The sequence below is a fragment of the Taudactylus pleione genome, unplaced genomic scaffold, assembly GCF_031769625.1.
Source record: "Taudactylus pleione unplaced genomic scaffold, aTauple2 ptg001052l, whole genome shotgun sequence".
Taxonomy (NCBI): Eukaryota; Metazoa; Chordata; class Amphibia; order Anura; family Myobatrachidae; genus Taudactylus; species Taudactylus pleione.
In genome coordinates, this window is record NW_028285453.1 from 1,706,563 (window position 1) to 1,725,000 (window position 18,438).

An 18,438-nucleotide genomic window follows, 5' to 3' on the forward strand; every position below is an offset into this window, starting at 1 on the left:
ATATCATCTCCGCAGAAAGTACACACACACATAATAAATATATATATATATATATATATATATATACATATATATATATATATATAGATATATATATATATATAGATAGATATATATATATATATACATATATATATATATATATATAGAGGTCGAGCTAAGATGAACCTTTGCATACGAAACTTAACTGGGAGGGGTTGTTGCCTAGACGTGAGCTTTCATTGGCTGCATGCATCTGCCGTGGTGCAGGGGTATCTCTAATCATATTCAGCATGTTTTGCACAAGAAATGTCAGCCAGAAAGGAATATCTGCTCTCTTCGCCAAATTATTCCACAACAATGTCATGCTCGGAGAGCCCGGCTGCGAACTCTTTCCTGGTGGACTCCCTGATCAGCGGAAGCAGAGGAGATCCTGGGGTCTACTACCAGAGCAGTGGGGTCTACCTGCCCCAGGCATCCGAATTGTCCTATGGTCTGCAGAGCTGTGGACTTTTCCCAGTGCTGAGCAAACGCAATGAGGGTAACACGGCAGCCCCCACATCTCAGAGCTATGCTCCAGGGATGGAGGTCTGGCTGGATGCCCCCAGGTCCTGTCGGGTGGTGGAGCCATCTGAGAGCCCAGCAGCCACCTCCTGCTCTTTCACACAGAATATTAAGGAAGAGAACTCATATTGCCTCTATGACTCGGACAAATGCCCTAAGGCTGCAGCTGCCACTGACCTGTCCACTTTCCCCAGGGTTAGTGCCGAGGCTAGTCCTGGCCATGGTGCCAGCTCTGTCCCAGTGCCAGGCTATTTCCGCCTCTCCCAGGCATATGGCTCATCCAAGGGGTATAGTGCTGCTGCTGGGCAGATTGCAGCTCCCCAGTTTGCACCACAGCCTCAAGCTCGCTTTGACCAGCCCCTGCCTGTGCCCTCCATGCCCGCAGAGAGTGTCAGGAAGGACAGCGAGGGCCAGATGCCCGGCGCAGCCCAGCAGAGAGCAGAGGAAGAGGCGCTGCACACGTCTTCATCTGGGGCTGAGGACTCCTCTCCGGCTCCTTCTGACAGCAGCAAGCACTCCCCGGAGAAAGACACCGGAGGTGAGCACTCACACTTACTCACCAGCGCCCAATTACATTACAAAGGGATGGGGCATGGGACCAGGGATCACAGAGGAAATCTTCTTTTTATTATGATCCTTTGAACTATTTAATAATTGGGCGTGAGTGTGTCATAAAAATCATGTCCATCCTAAACTTTACACCACACACTCAGCTGTGCTTTGTCCTAGAGGAAGCAGGAACCCACTATAAAATAAGACGGTTATTTATAGGACTCCAATTCCAGGAGCACTACAGGCGCCACAACAAACATCCCACTGAAAATATGACAATAAAAAGCACATGCATATATGTTAGGTAGACGTAAGCTTCCACCCGCATCCATAAAAGTGCAGAACCCTATACGAATGGCTGGGGCCTGTATTCTTTATATCAATATTGCTAGGAAAACTATTGCTGGGTCACTAGTATACCTACTATTGTAAAATAAATACTTGTGATAAGAGTCTGCTGGTGTGTGTGTGTGTGTGTGTGTGTGTGTGTGTGTGTGTGTGTGTGTGTGTGTGTGTGTGTGTGTGTGTGTGTGTATACTAATAGAAAAGATAGCACATTATTTTGAAATTGTGTATTCATTTTCACACTAATAGCTATAGATTGAGCAAGTGATATAAGACAAGACAAAACAAAGTAATTTAATTTCGCATAAAGATGGGGATAACTTTTTGACACAGTTTATGGTGTAGTGTTACCTAGGATTAACCTCTTAACGGCACAATAAAAATCATTTTTGTAAGCCTACATAAGATAAAAAAGGCGAAGGATATTATCCTATTTTGAACATAAAGTATAATGAATTAAGAAAGTATTTATTATTATTATTATTATTATTATTATTATTATTATTATTATTATTATTATTAATATTATAATAATTATAATAATAATAATAATAATAATAATAATAATAATAATAATAATAATAATAATGGCATGCAATAATAAAAAATAGACATATTGTAAACACACAAACGCATGTGTGCGTGAAAATATAAATATATGTATATATATATATATATATATACACTTATATTATGAACACAAGCATATATAATATATATACACACAGAAATGTATGTATCTATGTATATTACATATTGTACAGTGTACACACACACATATATATATATTAGATATTTTATTTCTGTTGATATATGTGCTTACTTATGCCCATGTGTCATATTTTCATAGGAACCTCGAAAGGTGAAAATGTTGCAAATTGGCTAACAGCTAAGAGTGGCAGGAAGAAACGCTGCCCCTATACCAAGCACCAGACTCTGGAACTGGAAAAGGAATTTCTGTTCAACATGTACCTGACTCGCGAGCGGCGCCTAGAGATCAGCCGCAGTGTCCACCTATCAGACAGACAAGTGAAAATCTGGTTTCAGAACCGCAGAATGAAACTCAAGAAGATGAACCGAGAGAATAGGATCCGGGAGCTCACAGCCAACTTCAATTTCTCCTGATGAGCCTGCACACCTTCTATTGTATCACAAAGCCAGTAGTCTTCCACAGTGGTTTCATTTTTCCTCACCTGAATGGATTGCCAATTCTGTACATTACCAGTATATCCATAATCCCACCCAGTTTTCTTGTTAAACTGGGATTAAAGCCATAATTGCACACGTCGTTAAGAGCTTTTTATTGTTATTATTAAAATATTATTTTTATTTTTTTTATTATTTTTTTTAGACAATATTTTTTTATGAAAAGCAGTTTCAGTGTTAGTCATTATAGAAAGAGCAGATAATATAGTTTGTATATGTTAAGACTTACTGCCCTCTGTTTTGCTACACCTGGTATTGCATCTTGTTGTATTGCAGCAAGGTTTTATTTTGCGCTTTAAGGCGTGGATGAGGCAACAGAAAATGACAAATCTAAACATTTTACTGGGTCGAGTTAAAGGGTCCTAATTTCTCCAGGAAAATAAAAGAACTTCAGTAGGACTCATGCTCTGCAATTTGCTGGATTTAGAAAAATCCTGTATGTTTGTGTAGATTTAGGAGGATTACTAAAGGTAAAAGCACACCCTAGATGGACCTTTTTACTTGTGTTGTTTAAATGTACTCTGTTATTGTTTAGTTATTATTATTATTTCTTATAGCAGAAGCTGACATACATTGAGAAGGGAACTATCCGCCTTCCCTTCAAAATACTGTGAATTTACATGCTTTAATTTACAAAACTATAAGAACAGATAAAAAATGAACTTTATATATGCAAATATGTGTAAATGTTTATTATTATAAAAAAAGGCCAATGTTTCTTAGGCGATTGCATTCTACGTTGATATTAATGTACAGTACGTCCTCGATCCATGGATACCATAACCCACATAAGTTAATATTGTTATGCTGCTGTATGTGAACAGGCCATGTTTATGTTTTCAATGAAGAATCAAATAAAACACAATGAATCCTTCGTACTTTTTTTTACTTCTTTTGTGGCTGTTTATGCTTAGGTTTTATTTTATCTCCTCAAGAACTTTTACAACAGCACAAGTTGGCACCCCCCCCACCCAACCCCCTCTCCTGCAATTACTATAGGAATCCATTTAAATATTACCTAGACAGTCGTAATTTGTCTGGGCTATATAGTAATGGTGCTGTAAGGTTTGTCGGCTTTTGTTCAGTTTTATGACTTGCTAGTATATCTGGATTGTTGCAGAGCTAGACGAGTGCTTTAGATTGTGCAAGGATCTGCTTAGACAGAGGAAGCAACTAACAAGAGAAGATGGGATTGTGTTTTTTTAACTCTGGAAGGCAAGATGCTGTTCCTCTTCCATCTGGGAAAACATAGCAGAGTCCAAAATGACAATGGTCGAAAATCCAAGGTGAGGTGGCCTTGCTTGGGCGCGCTGTCTTTACGCAGCGCAATTTACGCGGGCACTGGGTACTTTCTGGTTTGCTTTGTGCTGTTGCAGTATAGAGCCAGAAATTATTTGTTGATCGATTTGTACACGGCTCCCATCCACATACATTCACATACATACTCATAAGCTTACATCTATCCCCCACTACAGTGGGTTCGGTCTATGAAGTGTTTGTACTAACCCGTTACCTTTATTATATGTTCTGTGTTTCTAGTACATGTTTTAGCTTGCAGGGAGCCAGGAACTGCATGGTTACACGCCCACCAAACGGTGGGGCTTGCTAGTGTTGTTTGTGATTTTCTCCTCATAGCGGATCCTCTTCTAGGAGCTGTCGCCAACCCCAAAGTATTAGAAGAGAACTGCCCTGTGATTTAGGTAGTTTCATGTTGTTGGGGCTTAGCCTTTCTCTCGACAACAAGAAACTGCCTTAGTCACATCAGTGGATATCGTCATGGAACATAGGATTATTATGTACATACGTGTGTTTAATTGTGTGTGTGTGTAGTCACAACGATGTTTTATTCATAAATACAATAGAACATGATTAAAGTCCCTATGGTACATGAATAGTTAAAGATTCATAATATATTGTGTGGAAAATGATATGTATAGAATGTTTGCACTAAACACTGTATTCAGTGGTGTATTACTATTAGTAATAGCCATAGGCCATGATCAACAGCCACATGATGGGGACTCGTATTTGTTATATTAATGTTTATATTTTTGTAGGTGGTCATTACAATGACTAACCAATAGGGGAACGTTTTTAGGAATTATTAAGTGGTGAAAACTCTGGTAAACCGGCTGAAATAACGGATCCTGCTCACAAGGCCTAGGTTACGATCATTATTACAATGTGCCTATATAGTCTGACATTCCGGAGAGCTCACCCACCAGCACAGCCCGGGAGAAAGCAGACTTCACAATAAACCAGACATAAATGTAGACATAGTGCTATCATCGGATATTACTAAATAAAAAGCCAAATGTAGAACATTTCCAGGTTACCATAGGATTTGCTGTTACACGTGACTTACATGTTGCAGGACGTGTCTGATGATAGTATTTTCGAGAAAGAATGAATGGTCTAATGTTATCCTTTTTCTATAGGCTTCCTAGATAGATAGATAGATAGATAGATAGATAGATAGATAGATAGATAGATAGATAGATAGATAGATAGATAGATAGATAGATAGACAGATAGATAGACAGATATGGATAATCGTATTGTTCATTATTACATGCTCTAATGTACAAGTGTGCACAGTGTTTAGTACATAAATGTGTATTGATATTATGCTAAAATGTTCATTTAAAATTAAAACGTAGTTCAGATCAAATAATATTTTAATTGCCATGGTTTTGTTTAATCATTATTATCACTATTGTTATTATTTAAATTGCAAATATTATAGTGTTAGTACTTTTGCATTGTGCCTCTAGAACTGATTATAACATTATTATTAGTATAATAATAATAATAATAATAATAATAATAATAATAATAATAATAATAATAATGATACTGTCTAATGCATCGACATTACAATTATTTTCTATTCAAAGTTCCCGTCCTGACAAAGCTGTTTAGAGTATTATTTTTTTCCCTTGTTTCATTGTTGATTCATTTATCGTAAATCTTTTTGACCGCACGTGAATACATGTAAAAATTATCAAGTGCAATATATACTATATAATATATAATGAAATATATAATTACGTTTTGAACACCGCAATAATGCCTAATGAATTTAGATTTTTGCCATATTCCAATACCCTCATCATTATGTCCGAAAGGTTTATTACTAGTTTGTTGCATTTACACTACATGCATTTTAGGAGGTCCAAATAGTGAATTGTCACTGAGGTAGTTATTATAGGTTATTTATATATATGTATTTTTTTTTTTATCAATGGCTCAAACATGTTTCAAATAGTTTAGTTTAAATGATCTTACCTTTGGGGCATTTTTTGTGTCGGAAAGTATAATTACTGGTTGTGGACAGTGGAGGAGATTTGTGCTTAGTGAAAAATATTTTATTTCATTCTTCTAGAAATAGATGCAATGAGGAATGGAAAGAGATCCCCACTGGATACGATTTTTACAGGAAATACAGATGGCCTACATATTATTGCATCCATCGATGGTGTACATTACAATTAATACGCCTCTAACACTTATGTAGACAAATTAATAGATCGATGATAGATAGATAGATAGATAGATAGATAGATAGATAGATAGATAGATAGATAGATAGATAGATAGATCGCACTGAACACATAACAATGGACTTGATCTGACGGCTGTGCTCAGTTTAAACAATGTAACCATCCGCCATTATCATTATTATATATATTTTCTCTCACATGCTGCTATGATTCTGAGCTGATTTACCTTCTGCAATGTTGCCAATAGAAGTGTAAGTTCTAATAAAAAATGGTTAGTGTAATATAGTTTTATTACCAATGGTAAATAGCTGCAAACTGAAGCAAAGGTTTCTTGCTAGATACTATTGTATCACGCCCTGCACATTTGCCCACACTAATCCACGCCCTAATTTCCCTTCCTTTGTATGTATCTAGCCTCACTTGTGGTCTTTTTTATTGTCGTTATTTTATGGGATCGGGTTTACCCTGTAAGAAATCCTTTCCCACCCAGATACACACACACAGCCACATGCAGGCATAAATGTGGAGTATATGGAATTCAGGGACACAGGAATAATATGTTCCACACTCTATTCCTGCACATTTCGCATTGATTTCATGAAAACTTCGTGTTTTCTCATGTACACAATGCAGCTAGTTTGATCCTGTGTTGTCTGTATGAAATTATTTATTCGTGCACTCCATCTATTTTCCAACAACACTCCTGATTTATAAAAAACAACAACAACAACAACATGGTTATGCATTGATGCTTGTAACATATAATATGCAATTAAATAGTGCAGGCAGGCATATCAATATTAACTGAAATATACAAGATGGAAACATATTTGCAATTTTGAGTAATATGTTCAATCGTGTTCATTACCATATTTATTGCAGTCTCTGTCCCCTAGTGGAAGGTGTGTGCACATGGGGGGGGGGGGGGGGGGATTTTATATCTGCATTACACTGCTGCTACTGGGTGCTATCTATGTAATATGGTATTCCACAATTAGGCTGCAATACAACAGTAAAATGTTACTATTGCAAGTATGTTTGTATCCAAGTATGACTGCAAAGAGGAAATTGTGATGAATAATAAATCACATATAGTCTGCCTTGACGTATATATGCATGTAATGGATGAGTGCAATGTATAATCTCGACGAATATGTACACGGTTTTATTTTCCCTAACTGTATAAACGATGTGTATGGATGATTTTCGATCAACGAGTTTCTATGGTGAATACTTACATCCCACTGCGTGATTAATAATGATGTAAAATAGTCCCTGGTATGGTAGCAAGGAATTTTGTTTTTGATCTTTTAATCCATGTTGGCCACAAATAAAGGGTACTATGTATTGTATAACTCAAATATCCTTATGCATAAAAAAATCATATGGCTTTGCTATAAAAAATGATGACTGAAAACACTGACCCATTAATAGCCTGCGGACTGATTTATACCTTATTGTTCTGCTGCACAGTCACATGGCTCCAGCAGCCAATAGGGCTGCAGTCTGCCTTCAACTTATTAGGTGACTGTACTTCTTTGTAGGACCAAGTTGTTACATGAAATCTGCAGTTTCATAATTTCAGGAGGTCGTGCTCTGCTCAATGGCAATGTCGACTTCTGGGACTCTGAGCAATTATTATGTGGACTCTTTCATAATTCAGGAGGGAGATGATCTGGTCCAGTCTAGGTATGCATCTGGCTCTCTGGCTCAGCCACCCAGACAGGCAGCACTGGGAGAGCACCCTGAGTACACTCCTTGCAGCTTTCAGTCTAAAACTTCAGTGTTTGCCAGCCCCTGGAACGCAGTGCACCCTCAGGCTGCTAGCAATACAGTGTACCATCCTTATGTGCATCATCAGACACCTTTAACAGCCTCAGATGGCAGGTATATGCGCTCTTGGCTGGAACCCATGCCCGGATCATTGTCTTTCCCAGGCTTGCCATCCAGCAGGCACTATGGTATTAAGCCTGAGCCGCTCTCAGGCAGGAGGGGGGACTGTACTACGTTTGATGCTCACACTCTGTCTTTGTCTGATTATGCCAATGGTTCTCCGGCTGACAAGGAAAAGCAAACTAACGACGGTGTATTAGCTGCCAATAGTGGAGAAAACCTAACAAATGTCGAGAAGCCTCCCATAGACCCAAGTAAGTAGTTCCAACGTCTTTGCATGTAAATCAATGGGGTACTGTATAGTATAAATGCATGGGGGAGATTATGGATTTGGCAATATGCAAATTAGAGGGGACTCTGCTGGGCTCTAGCACTAGGGGCTATAGGGCCATATCAATGCTATAGTCACAGCACATGTAAAATCCGTGCACCCTGACAAGCACGTTATATTATTCATAGCAATCAGTCAGCAGTTATCATTCACACTATTCACAATTCAAGGACCAGTAGATATAGGTGCAGGTGAAATAGGGAAGCATGACTATATATATATATATATATATATATATATATATATATGCAGCATGTGGGCGTGGGATGTTGATCATTATGAAGGACTTTAGGATTTGAAGCAATTTTGCAGCTCTCGCTTCGATGCACTTTGAAATAGGGCTTTGTGGCTTGAAAAATGTCCTCTCTCTCTCTCTTCTTTCACAGACAACCCAGCTGCTAATTGGCTGCATGCAAGGTCCACGAGGAAAAAGCGATGCCCGTACACCAAGCACCAGACCCTAGAGCTGGAAAAGGAGTTTTTATTTAATATGTACCTAACAAGGGATAGGAGGTACGAGGTGGCCAGACTGCTCAACCTCACAGAAAGACAAGTTAAAATTTGGTTCCAAAACAGGAGGATGAAAATGAAAAAAATTAATAAGGACCGATCCAAAGACGAATAGAGAAGTGTCCTCCCAAACAAGCAATGCTACTGTAACAAGGCCTCATTTTATTTCTCCAAAGTGTTTATCTTGTTAACAAAATCCAATATCACCACAGTCTTGGTGTACCAGTGCTGTCAAAGAGGTACTGTATTCTTAAATTATTTCATGAATAATTTAAAGGGGCATTAGGGGTGGGCTGGCATAGACTAAAATCTACCTGTTCTATTCTACAAAAAACAAACAAACAAAACAAAGGAAAAACTACCTTACCATTGTGCACAACTATATACTGATTGTATAGTCTAGCGGAGATGTAGATATTATAATTATTAATATTATTATTATTGTTACTATTATTTGCTCTTTGTGCGGCAGGAAGGTCTGCTGATATACTTGAATCATGTGTTTTATTGTAGTTCATCTATCTGTGACGCGATTTATGTGCGTGGATGTTGTACAAAACAGCGATTGTTTAAACTAGGACTGAATTGAACTCAGGTTGTTTAATATGAGACTAGATTTAGAGTACTCGCCTGTAATGTTAATTGATGTTTCCCTATATATGACAGTTAACCTGTTATTGTTGAAAGTATGTCAGTTATGTAGCAATCAAAATCTCCAACAATCTATAATTAAGTATACAACAAGGCATACTCCGAGGAACAAACATATATGGGGGACAAAAATCCTGAAACATGGGATTGGTTTGGCACCACGAAACAGATATCAATCTTAATCTACATATATATATATAAATTGATATACATGGAGAGTTAAGGTTCTACTACCTAGAGCTTGTGTTATGTCGTACTTGTTCACTGTATTGAAGTTAAATTTATTAGGAATAATAAATTATACACAAGAAAAGAAAATTGGATATATTTCTATCTCTAAACAATAAAAAAGTAATTTATGCAGAACATGTTCTTTATATTTTACAATAGTTACCTCATGGCCTGTTGACCAAATTGTTGTGTTTAAATATTTATCTTTTTTTTTCTTTTCGAAATAAAAAATATTTTTTTTGTTAGTTGTGACCTGTTTATTTATGTTCTAATTTGACACAGTTACTGTATCCACCATTACTTTGTTTGCTATGTAAAATACTCTTATGTATATTTTTTAGGATGCAGAACTGGTGTAATATGTCCTAACTCAAAATAATGTATAAGCCTACTTCATTTAATGGCAATGACTCCTTTAAAACAGCAAAATAAATGGTATGTATGCAAAATATAACTTACAACGTTTATGTGAAAATGGGACTGGAAAATGGACACGTGATCACTCCACTGTACATTTCCCGGCAGTGATGATTAAAAAAAATTAAATAAAATAAAATAATTAAATATTACCCTCTGGTTATCCCAGTCCTCACACGCCATCGTATTTCTCAGTGGGGAATATGTGGACTCCAATTTCCTCAAAAACATCCTTGAAAGCCAGGAGTTTGCATTTTGCACATTCACAGTGCATAGTTTTAAACAAATATGTTAAAGCAAGCTAGATCACTAAAGACTCAAGTCCAGACAGAGGATGTTGCATGGAAAATGCTGGGCAATATAATGCAATAAAAGAAAATTACTGCTCTAACCGTTTATGGAGTGTAAACCGCTGCAGGCCTCTCAGCAAACCTGCAGGACATGCCAGCAGTTCTACAAGTCTGCCTAATTACACAGGAAAAACCTGGATAATATATATATATATATATATATATATATATATATATATATATTTCTTTTATTATTATATTCGTTTTTCTTGTTATCAGAATAATAACATCTGCTTTCTTATGGGTAAAAGAAGAAACAGTAATTACTGTTTGTAATAAGAAAAAAGTGAGAGAGGGAGAAATAGTAATTGCAGCTTTTTCCGGCATTGGGCTGCTGGGACGCCCTCTGTTGTTACAGACAGAAAGGAACTTCAAAGAATGGACACTAAAAAGTTTGTAATAAATGGCTGGTCTGCAAACTGTCTGGAATTCGCCTCTTAATGACTTTATAGCTGTCCGGCCGCAATTAAGATTTTCTACAGAAGCCTTTTCATTTGTTTTGTCTGGCGGATTTAGATAATGTGCAGAGCGGAAATAACTATCTCTCATTGTTCTGTGATATTGAAAACTCCAGGCTTTTATTTCGTTTATTTATAAAGTTCAGCCGTTTGCTGGTACATGCGGCAAAATCTCCTCATGCAATTTAAATCACCGATGTAAACACTGCAAGTGCTCTTGATAAACGATTGAAGGTAAAATGCAAAGTATATGCATATACCACAACAAACCAGCAGATGGCAGCATAACACCATTATATACTGGATTTTGTAGCTAACCAAGATTCTTCTTTTTTTTTAAGCAACAACAACAAAATCCCACAATGCTTTGTTTTTCTACGAATGGAATACATTTATATTTATTGTATTAATATTTTTCCAGAATGAATTTTTTCTATTTCAACATTCTCTACATATTTTTTAAAGATATTTAATTTGTTGTTTCAAGGTTTCACTTGGCAAATGTTATCTTGCTATGAAGTTATTGGACACAAATAATGTAATGTAAAAAAATATGATTTAAAATATACCATATAGCACAAACGTGTACAATACAAACATACATACATACATACATACATACATACATACATACATACATACCTACATGTGTGTATTTATCTTTACATGACATGGCTTCAGCTGGGTTTAATTTATTTCGATCTCTATGCTGTAAATAGGGTCAGAGGAGGAAATCATGAGCATAATCCCTCCCATACTGACTTATATTTTCAGGTACAGGTAGGAATGGAAATGTTTATTGTTTACAATATGAGAAAATTGAGATTGGCCATCGACTATATATATATATATATATATATATATATATATATATATGTGTGTGTAAAGCTGCAATTTATAGCCCTTGCATCTCTATCTATCTATCTATCTATCTATCTATCTATCTATCTATCTATCTATCTATCTATCTATCTATCTATCTATGCCACAATGCCTTCATAATGTTAATATATGTACTGTATTCATTTTTGCTGATGTGGAATTTTTTATTGATTTTGAAATTAATACATATATCTGTATACATTCACACGTTTATGAATATTTTTGTTCTTTTCTATTAACATGGCGCAACTGCCTCTTGTTTTTAACATAGGCAACTACAATTGTATTAGTATATTTATAGATTTTTTAGAGGTACAATACGGCTTATTCTATATATTTTAAAGGGACGTTCGTTGAAACACGTATTTTTTGTTGTTGCACATATTGATGTTTGTGTAAACATCATATACAATCAGTCCCTGTTATTACTATTACATAACTGGTAATAATAATCTTAATTTCCTCTAGTGCATAAAACAGACAGACAGACAGACAGACACAAATAATCTGCTGCTTCTCACACACAGGTTTACACCCTATGGGGATTGTACATCGCTATCATAATAACCAATAAAATGACATTTCAGTCTTGTGTGGTTTTGAATTGGTTTACGCAGCGCTTATTATACATTTATTTTTATTATTGTTATTATTTACATTGTACGTGATAAATGCCTAAACTGTATAACTATTCTCAGTGTGTTATTCTAGATGCACCAAGATAAACACATGTAATCCAAAAATATATTTACATTAGTGTAATTGTATTGAAATCACAGAATATACATTTAAAGCTTTATAGAAACAAGAACTATAGTGAGTGATCTTTCATAGAATACAACCCATGCAAATACGTTAGAAACGCAGAGTTTAGTGCGTGGGAAACCTTTTGAACAACAGACGAGCAGGCTATATCTTTTTAAGGTAGAATATCCGGAACAGTCCCATTGAGCGTTTCAACTTTATGATGTGCAATATAAAAGGCTGTAAAATCTATCTCTGTACCACAATCTCCTGCCTGGAAGACGGGGTAATTTCTACAGGCGATTAATGAGGATTGTGCTTCATTCCCAAATGGAACTATTTATTTATTTGTCTAGATGTATATATATATTACGTTGATATTCAAACAATAATAATTTAATCTACCGGAGACTGATCAGTACAGGTAAGAACTGTTTATGAATGTATGTATATGAGCCACTGTCATTATAACATTCAGATATATTGAACATTAGATTTGGCCTAATTTTAAAGCTGCTTGGCATTATTCCTAAAATTACAATGTATAACATATAAATATTTGCATTGGCCTGCTCCGTGTTCAATTGGCCTAGAAAATAATAATGAAATCTGAAAGTAAATACGTCATGTATGTAATTTTGAATTTATCGCAGATAATATGATTCATATATATAAAAGCATACAAATATGCCTATCTATTAAATATACCAGTTTTTACTATCAGATTTCGCCTAACAAGTACAGGGGACGAGCTAAATTAAATCTATGCAAAATATAAGAGCTTCATTCCTCCTACATCTGAGCACAACGTTGTTTAATTAAACAAGAAATCAGAAATACTGAGCTGCAAATATCAAATAATATATTACCCTTTTATTATCATTCGGCCTGTAATGAGACTGTTTAATAAAAGTATGACTATATGTATATGCTATATATCTTTAATAAAATGTTTTTGAAAAAAATAATAACTGATGATGATCTGTGTTTAAAATTATAACATATTGTTTATTTACTTAAATTATTAAACAGTTCTGGACGAAGAAATGATAAAAAAACAAGAGTACTATACTATATATATATGTGTATATATATATACATATATTAATACATATGTGTGTGTGCGTGTGTATGTATATACTGTATATATATATGTGTATATATTTATATATATATGTGTGTATATATGTTTATACATATATTAATACATATGTGTGTGTGCGTATATATATATATATATATATATATATATAAATATATATGTGTATATGTACATATATATATATATATATATATATATATATATACATATATATGTGTGTGTGTGCGTATATATGTATATACATATATTTATACATATGTGTGTGTGTGCTTGTGTGCATATATATATATATATATATATGTGTGTGTGTATACACACACACACACACACACACACACACACACACACACACACACACACACACACACACACACACACTCTGTTTGGAGTGTGCTACATTGCATCTGCCAGGACAATGTACCTCTGATAAATAATACAAATACACCATTTTGTGTGTGACACGGATGTCTGGGTGTTGTTCCTGCATTGCACACAGATCTATCCCACCTGTGATGCAGGAGCAGATTGGATGGGATGGTCATATGGTCGGAGATCACGTGCAGGAGGCAGCTCAGTGCAAAAGAAAATGGGGTTTTGTGTAAATCTGGGGGCTTAATGTTATCATATATCAAGCTATCTCGTAAAACCGACACTGAAGCCTACCGGACAACAAATCACAGGTCAAAAATATGAGTTCTTCATATTATGTGAATGCTCTTTTCAGCAAATATACGGCTGGGGCTTCTCTCTTCCAAAACACAGAGCCCACTTCTTGTTCCTTTGCTACCAATTCCCAGAGAGGCAGCTATGGAGCGGCCAGTGGTCCTTTTGCAGCATCCATGCCCGGCCTGTACAATGTGAACAGTGCACTTTTTCAGAACCCCTTCTCTGGATACAGCCTGAGCTCAGACGCTTATAACCTGCATTGCTCTACGTTTGATCAGAACATCCCGGTGCTCTGCAATGACCTGGCCAAGGCAGGCTGTGACAAGGCGGATGAAGCTTCCCTGCATTCCCAGGCTGACAGTAATTTCCGCATATACCCCTGGATGAGGTCCTCAGGTATGGATAAGCAGGAGGCCAGTAATGCACAGCCAGCTACTACTGCAGTCTTCATGGATTTATTAGAGAGAAGGCGCCATGGCTCACAGAGCCTATGGCTGTGCATGGAGATCAGCACTGCACGCTTTACACTGCCTACCTAATGGCTTGTGTGCTGGTCATTTGTAGTGTGTAAATTCATTTCCAGACATCTGTATTTATAGAGTGTTTAAATTATGTATTTAGTGCAATACTGGCAATACCAAAACAGCAAACTAATTATATGTATAATATGCATATACATACATACACACAGAAATATATATATATATATATATATATATATATATATACTTATATTCTAGACACTCATATAGACACACAAATATATATATATATATATATATATATATATATATATATATATATACATATATATACACGCACACACTAGTTTACAATATACAAATCAACGGACAATTGTTTGTTCTCCACATAGCTTTATTTAGGATGTGACAGCTCTCTACAAGCCATACATGTACATTACAGATAGATATAATCTAGTAGATCTTTTAATAGTGAACTAGGCTGCAAGGTCTTGAAGTATCAGAATGTTGCAATATGCTGTTCTCATTGTATTACATGTAGCAGTACAAAGGGGTTTCCGCTGCCCAGGCCTATAACGTGCGTTGTTACATAGGATAGCTTTGTGGTGTAATCGGACACACAGGACCATGACTAATACTCAGTGTAATTTGTGTAACACACAGGTCCAGACAGGAAGAGGGGTCGGCAGACGTACACCCGCTACCAGACCCTGGAACTGGAAAAAGAATTTCACTTTAATCGCTACCTAACCCGCAGGAGAAGGATAGAAATCGCACATGCGTTGTGTCTGACAGAGAGGCAGATAAAGATCTGGTTCCAAAACCGGAGGATGAAATGGAAGAAGGAGCATAAGGAAGACGCCACCTCTACCCCCGATGCTGAGGAGCAGACCCCTGCCCCCACTACTACTTCTTCTGATGAGGACAAAGTGAAGGGGGACGAGTAGACTTGGCTGCTGTGTAGTAACTGGGACTGTGACAGCTACTTGGAAACATTTGTCTGAATGTGTGTTTGTATTTTTTTTCCTTGAACGTGTTGGTAAAAGAAAGCAGGCCGTAGTCTTCAGCAGGGAGGTTTAGTCTGCACAGGGAGAAAGAATGAACAATAAATCTAATAATTATTTAAGACTCTATGTACATGCAGTTTTCAATATGGACCTGAAACAGGCCACATATCCAGATCTGGAAAAAAACTAAACATAAAAATAATAATAATAATAGTACTACAAATAAAAATGTGGCTAACCGTATAACATTTACTACCTAAATCCACAGACAACATACATGTTATGTGCTTTAGACTTTACTACCTACTCAGCAAGATAATACAATGCCACATATTAACATCAGTGCATATGCAAGTGACTGCATTAAACATTTAGCAAAAACAACCACTACTGTTACTTTATACTACCTATTTACAAAACTACCTATTATATGTTCTGCTATAATGCTATGAATTATAACTGTATTAAGTCCGGGGAAATTGCACACAAATGTGAACTATGGACTGTGTGTTTTTTATATCGTCAAACGGTCGTTTGAATTAAGCACCAATTCAAGACACATTATTTACAAAACAATCTACTTTTTTGCACCCATAATCCTATTCTTGAGCCAAATTTATGAAGTAGTATATTTCAAGTGTTTGCAATGATATTTGAACGTGACCACATTCTTTGTATTCCAGGAATTTGTATTTGTGTAAAGTTATATGTTTATTCGTCGTATGCAGTATTTCTATACGCGAGATCTGCGCCATTTGATACATTGGACATATTTTTGTCATCTCTACAGCATGGTGTATTTGTGTAGAAAAAAAAAGAAGAAAAGTATGCAAAAAAAAAAAAAGAATAAATATAGCAGGTTGCTCGGCTTTCCCCACTAGAACTGTATGTGATCAGTGTTATCTGTGAATAATTTAATTGATGTTTTTGCGTTCTACACAAATAAATATGTATAAAAAAAGAAGCATCAAAGTAAAACTGTTGAAGTATCTTGCATAATATATATTTTTTTGTTAAAAACAATAAAAAAATTAGTGCTTGGTCAATGATTTCTTTTTTATATACCTAATTACTTCTGAAAGTTCAACAATATTCAATAATTCCAGCAACGGCATTATTTTGTTGTTTTTTTTGTGAAAGGTTGGCTAAAATAAGAATAGTCTAGCAAATTGCGTAACATAAGTATCTTGCATACATTTAATTATGCAAATCGTGCAACTGGTCTGGGAAAAGTATCAAATATATGTATAATTAATAAATATTGCATTAATAATATATCCAGGCTAAATGCACTCTCTATAAAGTCTACATTTTGTGTGTGTGTATATCTATATATATACATATATATGTGTGTGTATGTGAAAATGTATGTATATATATATATATATATAAACAATGGACATATATATATATATATATATATAATGGTTATTTTGCTGTAGGGGGGAGTTGGGCTTTTTTCATTATATGGTTGAATTAATATTTAAATGAGAGCCTGGTGGAATATAAGAGGCGACTTGTGCAGAGGCTGGGGTTGTTTGAGAGTTAAGATGGCGACTTGGTAAGACCTGCCTCTTCTTAGTGATGAGGCAATGGCTATAAATCCGTTGTTGTTTATGAAAATTTACAACTTTGCAATACAAGTTTATGAGTTGTTCGGTTTTTCCATTGGTCGGTGCTGGTCATGTGGATAGTAACTGTGAACATTAAGTTTTTTTATAATTTCCCTTGCGAGAATAGAGCCGCATTCTTTTGCTGTGCTCAGTCCTGCTTCGGATCTGCCTGGCTCCCCAGCACACAGCCCATTTGTTCTCTGTAAGGCAATAGGCAGCAATGTATATGGAGGTTCGAAACCAGCAGCCGCCTGCAGCACAGGTCCAGGGTGGCAGTGTCGGATCCTTCCCTTACAAGGTGTGGCATTTTGGATTCAAAGCACCGGAGTGGCGGATTTGCAGCTTGCAGCCTACTTGGTTTCCTGCTTCTCCTGGCACTAAGAGGGGCTCGATCTCTCTCCTATGCAGCCAGGGCGACAGCTGTCAAAGTGGCAAGGATTCCTGTGAGCCAGGAGCTAAAGGTGAGAAATGTGTACCACTGCACATCCTGCAATCATCTCCAGTGCTCAGACCAAATAAACTCTGCAACTATTTATTGTCTTCTGCTCAGCCAAGTCCATCACAGATGACATTAGTTCGGCAATTTAATTGACCACGTACATATGCAAACAAAACTGTATGTTTTTTTCACCCAAGCTTGTATGTTACATATATCTAGATATTAATATATATATATATATATATACACTCATACACACACACACACACACACACACACACACACACACACACACACACACACACACACACACACACACACACACTCCTAGCATATATGTGTGTTTACATACACACAGTTGGCTCTCAGATTATGTGTGTGTGTGCTTATTTGTTTGTATGTTTGTATGTATATAGATAGACAGATTGATAAATATATTAGATAGATAGATAGATAGATAGATAGATAGATAGATAGATAGATAGATAGATAGATAGATAGATAGATAGATAT

The 18,438-nt window shown here is 36.0% G+C and overlaps 3 protein-coding genes across 3 annotated transcripts; all 3 read left to right on the forward strand.

The window, feature by feature from the left end:
- Positions 1–288: 288 nt before the first annotated feature.
- HOXA10 (homeobox A10) lies at positions 289–3,488 on the forward strand. The gene is made up of 2 exons (XM_088461449.1): positions 289–1,081; positions 2,291–3,488. Exons 1-2 carry the CDS (start codon positions 289–291, stop codon positions 2,563–2,565), a joined length of 1,068 nt encoding a protein of 355 aa, XP_088317575.1. The 3' UTR covers positions 2,566–3,488.
- Positions 3,489–7,714: 4,226 nt separating this feature from the next.
- On the forward strand, positions 7,715–9,932 carry HOXA9 (homeobox A9). The gene is made up of 2 exons (XM_088461447.1): positions 7,715–8,296; positions 8,760–9,932. Exons 1-2 carry the CDS (start codon positions 7,753–7,755, stop codon positions 8,996–8,998), a joined length of 783 nt encoding a protein of 260 aa, XP_088317573.1. The 5' UTR covers positions 7,715–7,752; the 3' UTR covers positions 8,999–9,932.
- A 4,357-nt stretch (positions 9,933–14,289) lies between these two features.
- HOXA7 (homeobox A7) lies at positions 14,290–16,833 on the forward strand. The gene is made up of 2 exons (XM_088461445.1): positions 14,290–14,780; positions 15,530–16,833. The coding sequence occupies exons 1-2, from the start codon at positions 14,408–14,410 to the stop codon at positions 15,811–15,813; spliced, it is 657 nt and encodes a 218-aa protein (XP_088317571.1). The 5' UTR covers positions 14,290–14,407; the 3' UTR covers positions 15,814–16,833.
- The last annotated feature ends 1,605 nt before the right edge of the window (positions 16,834–18,438 follow it).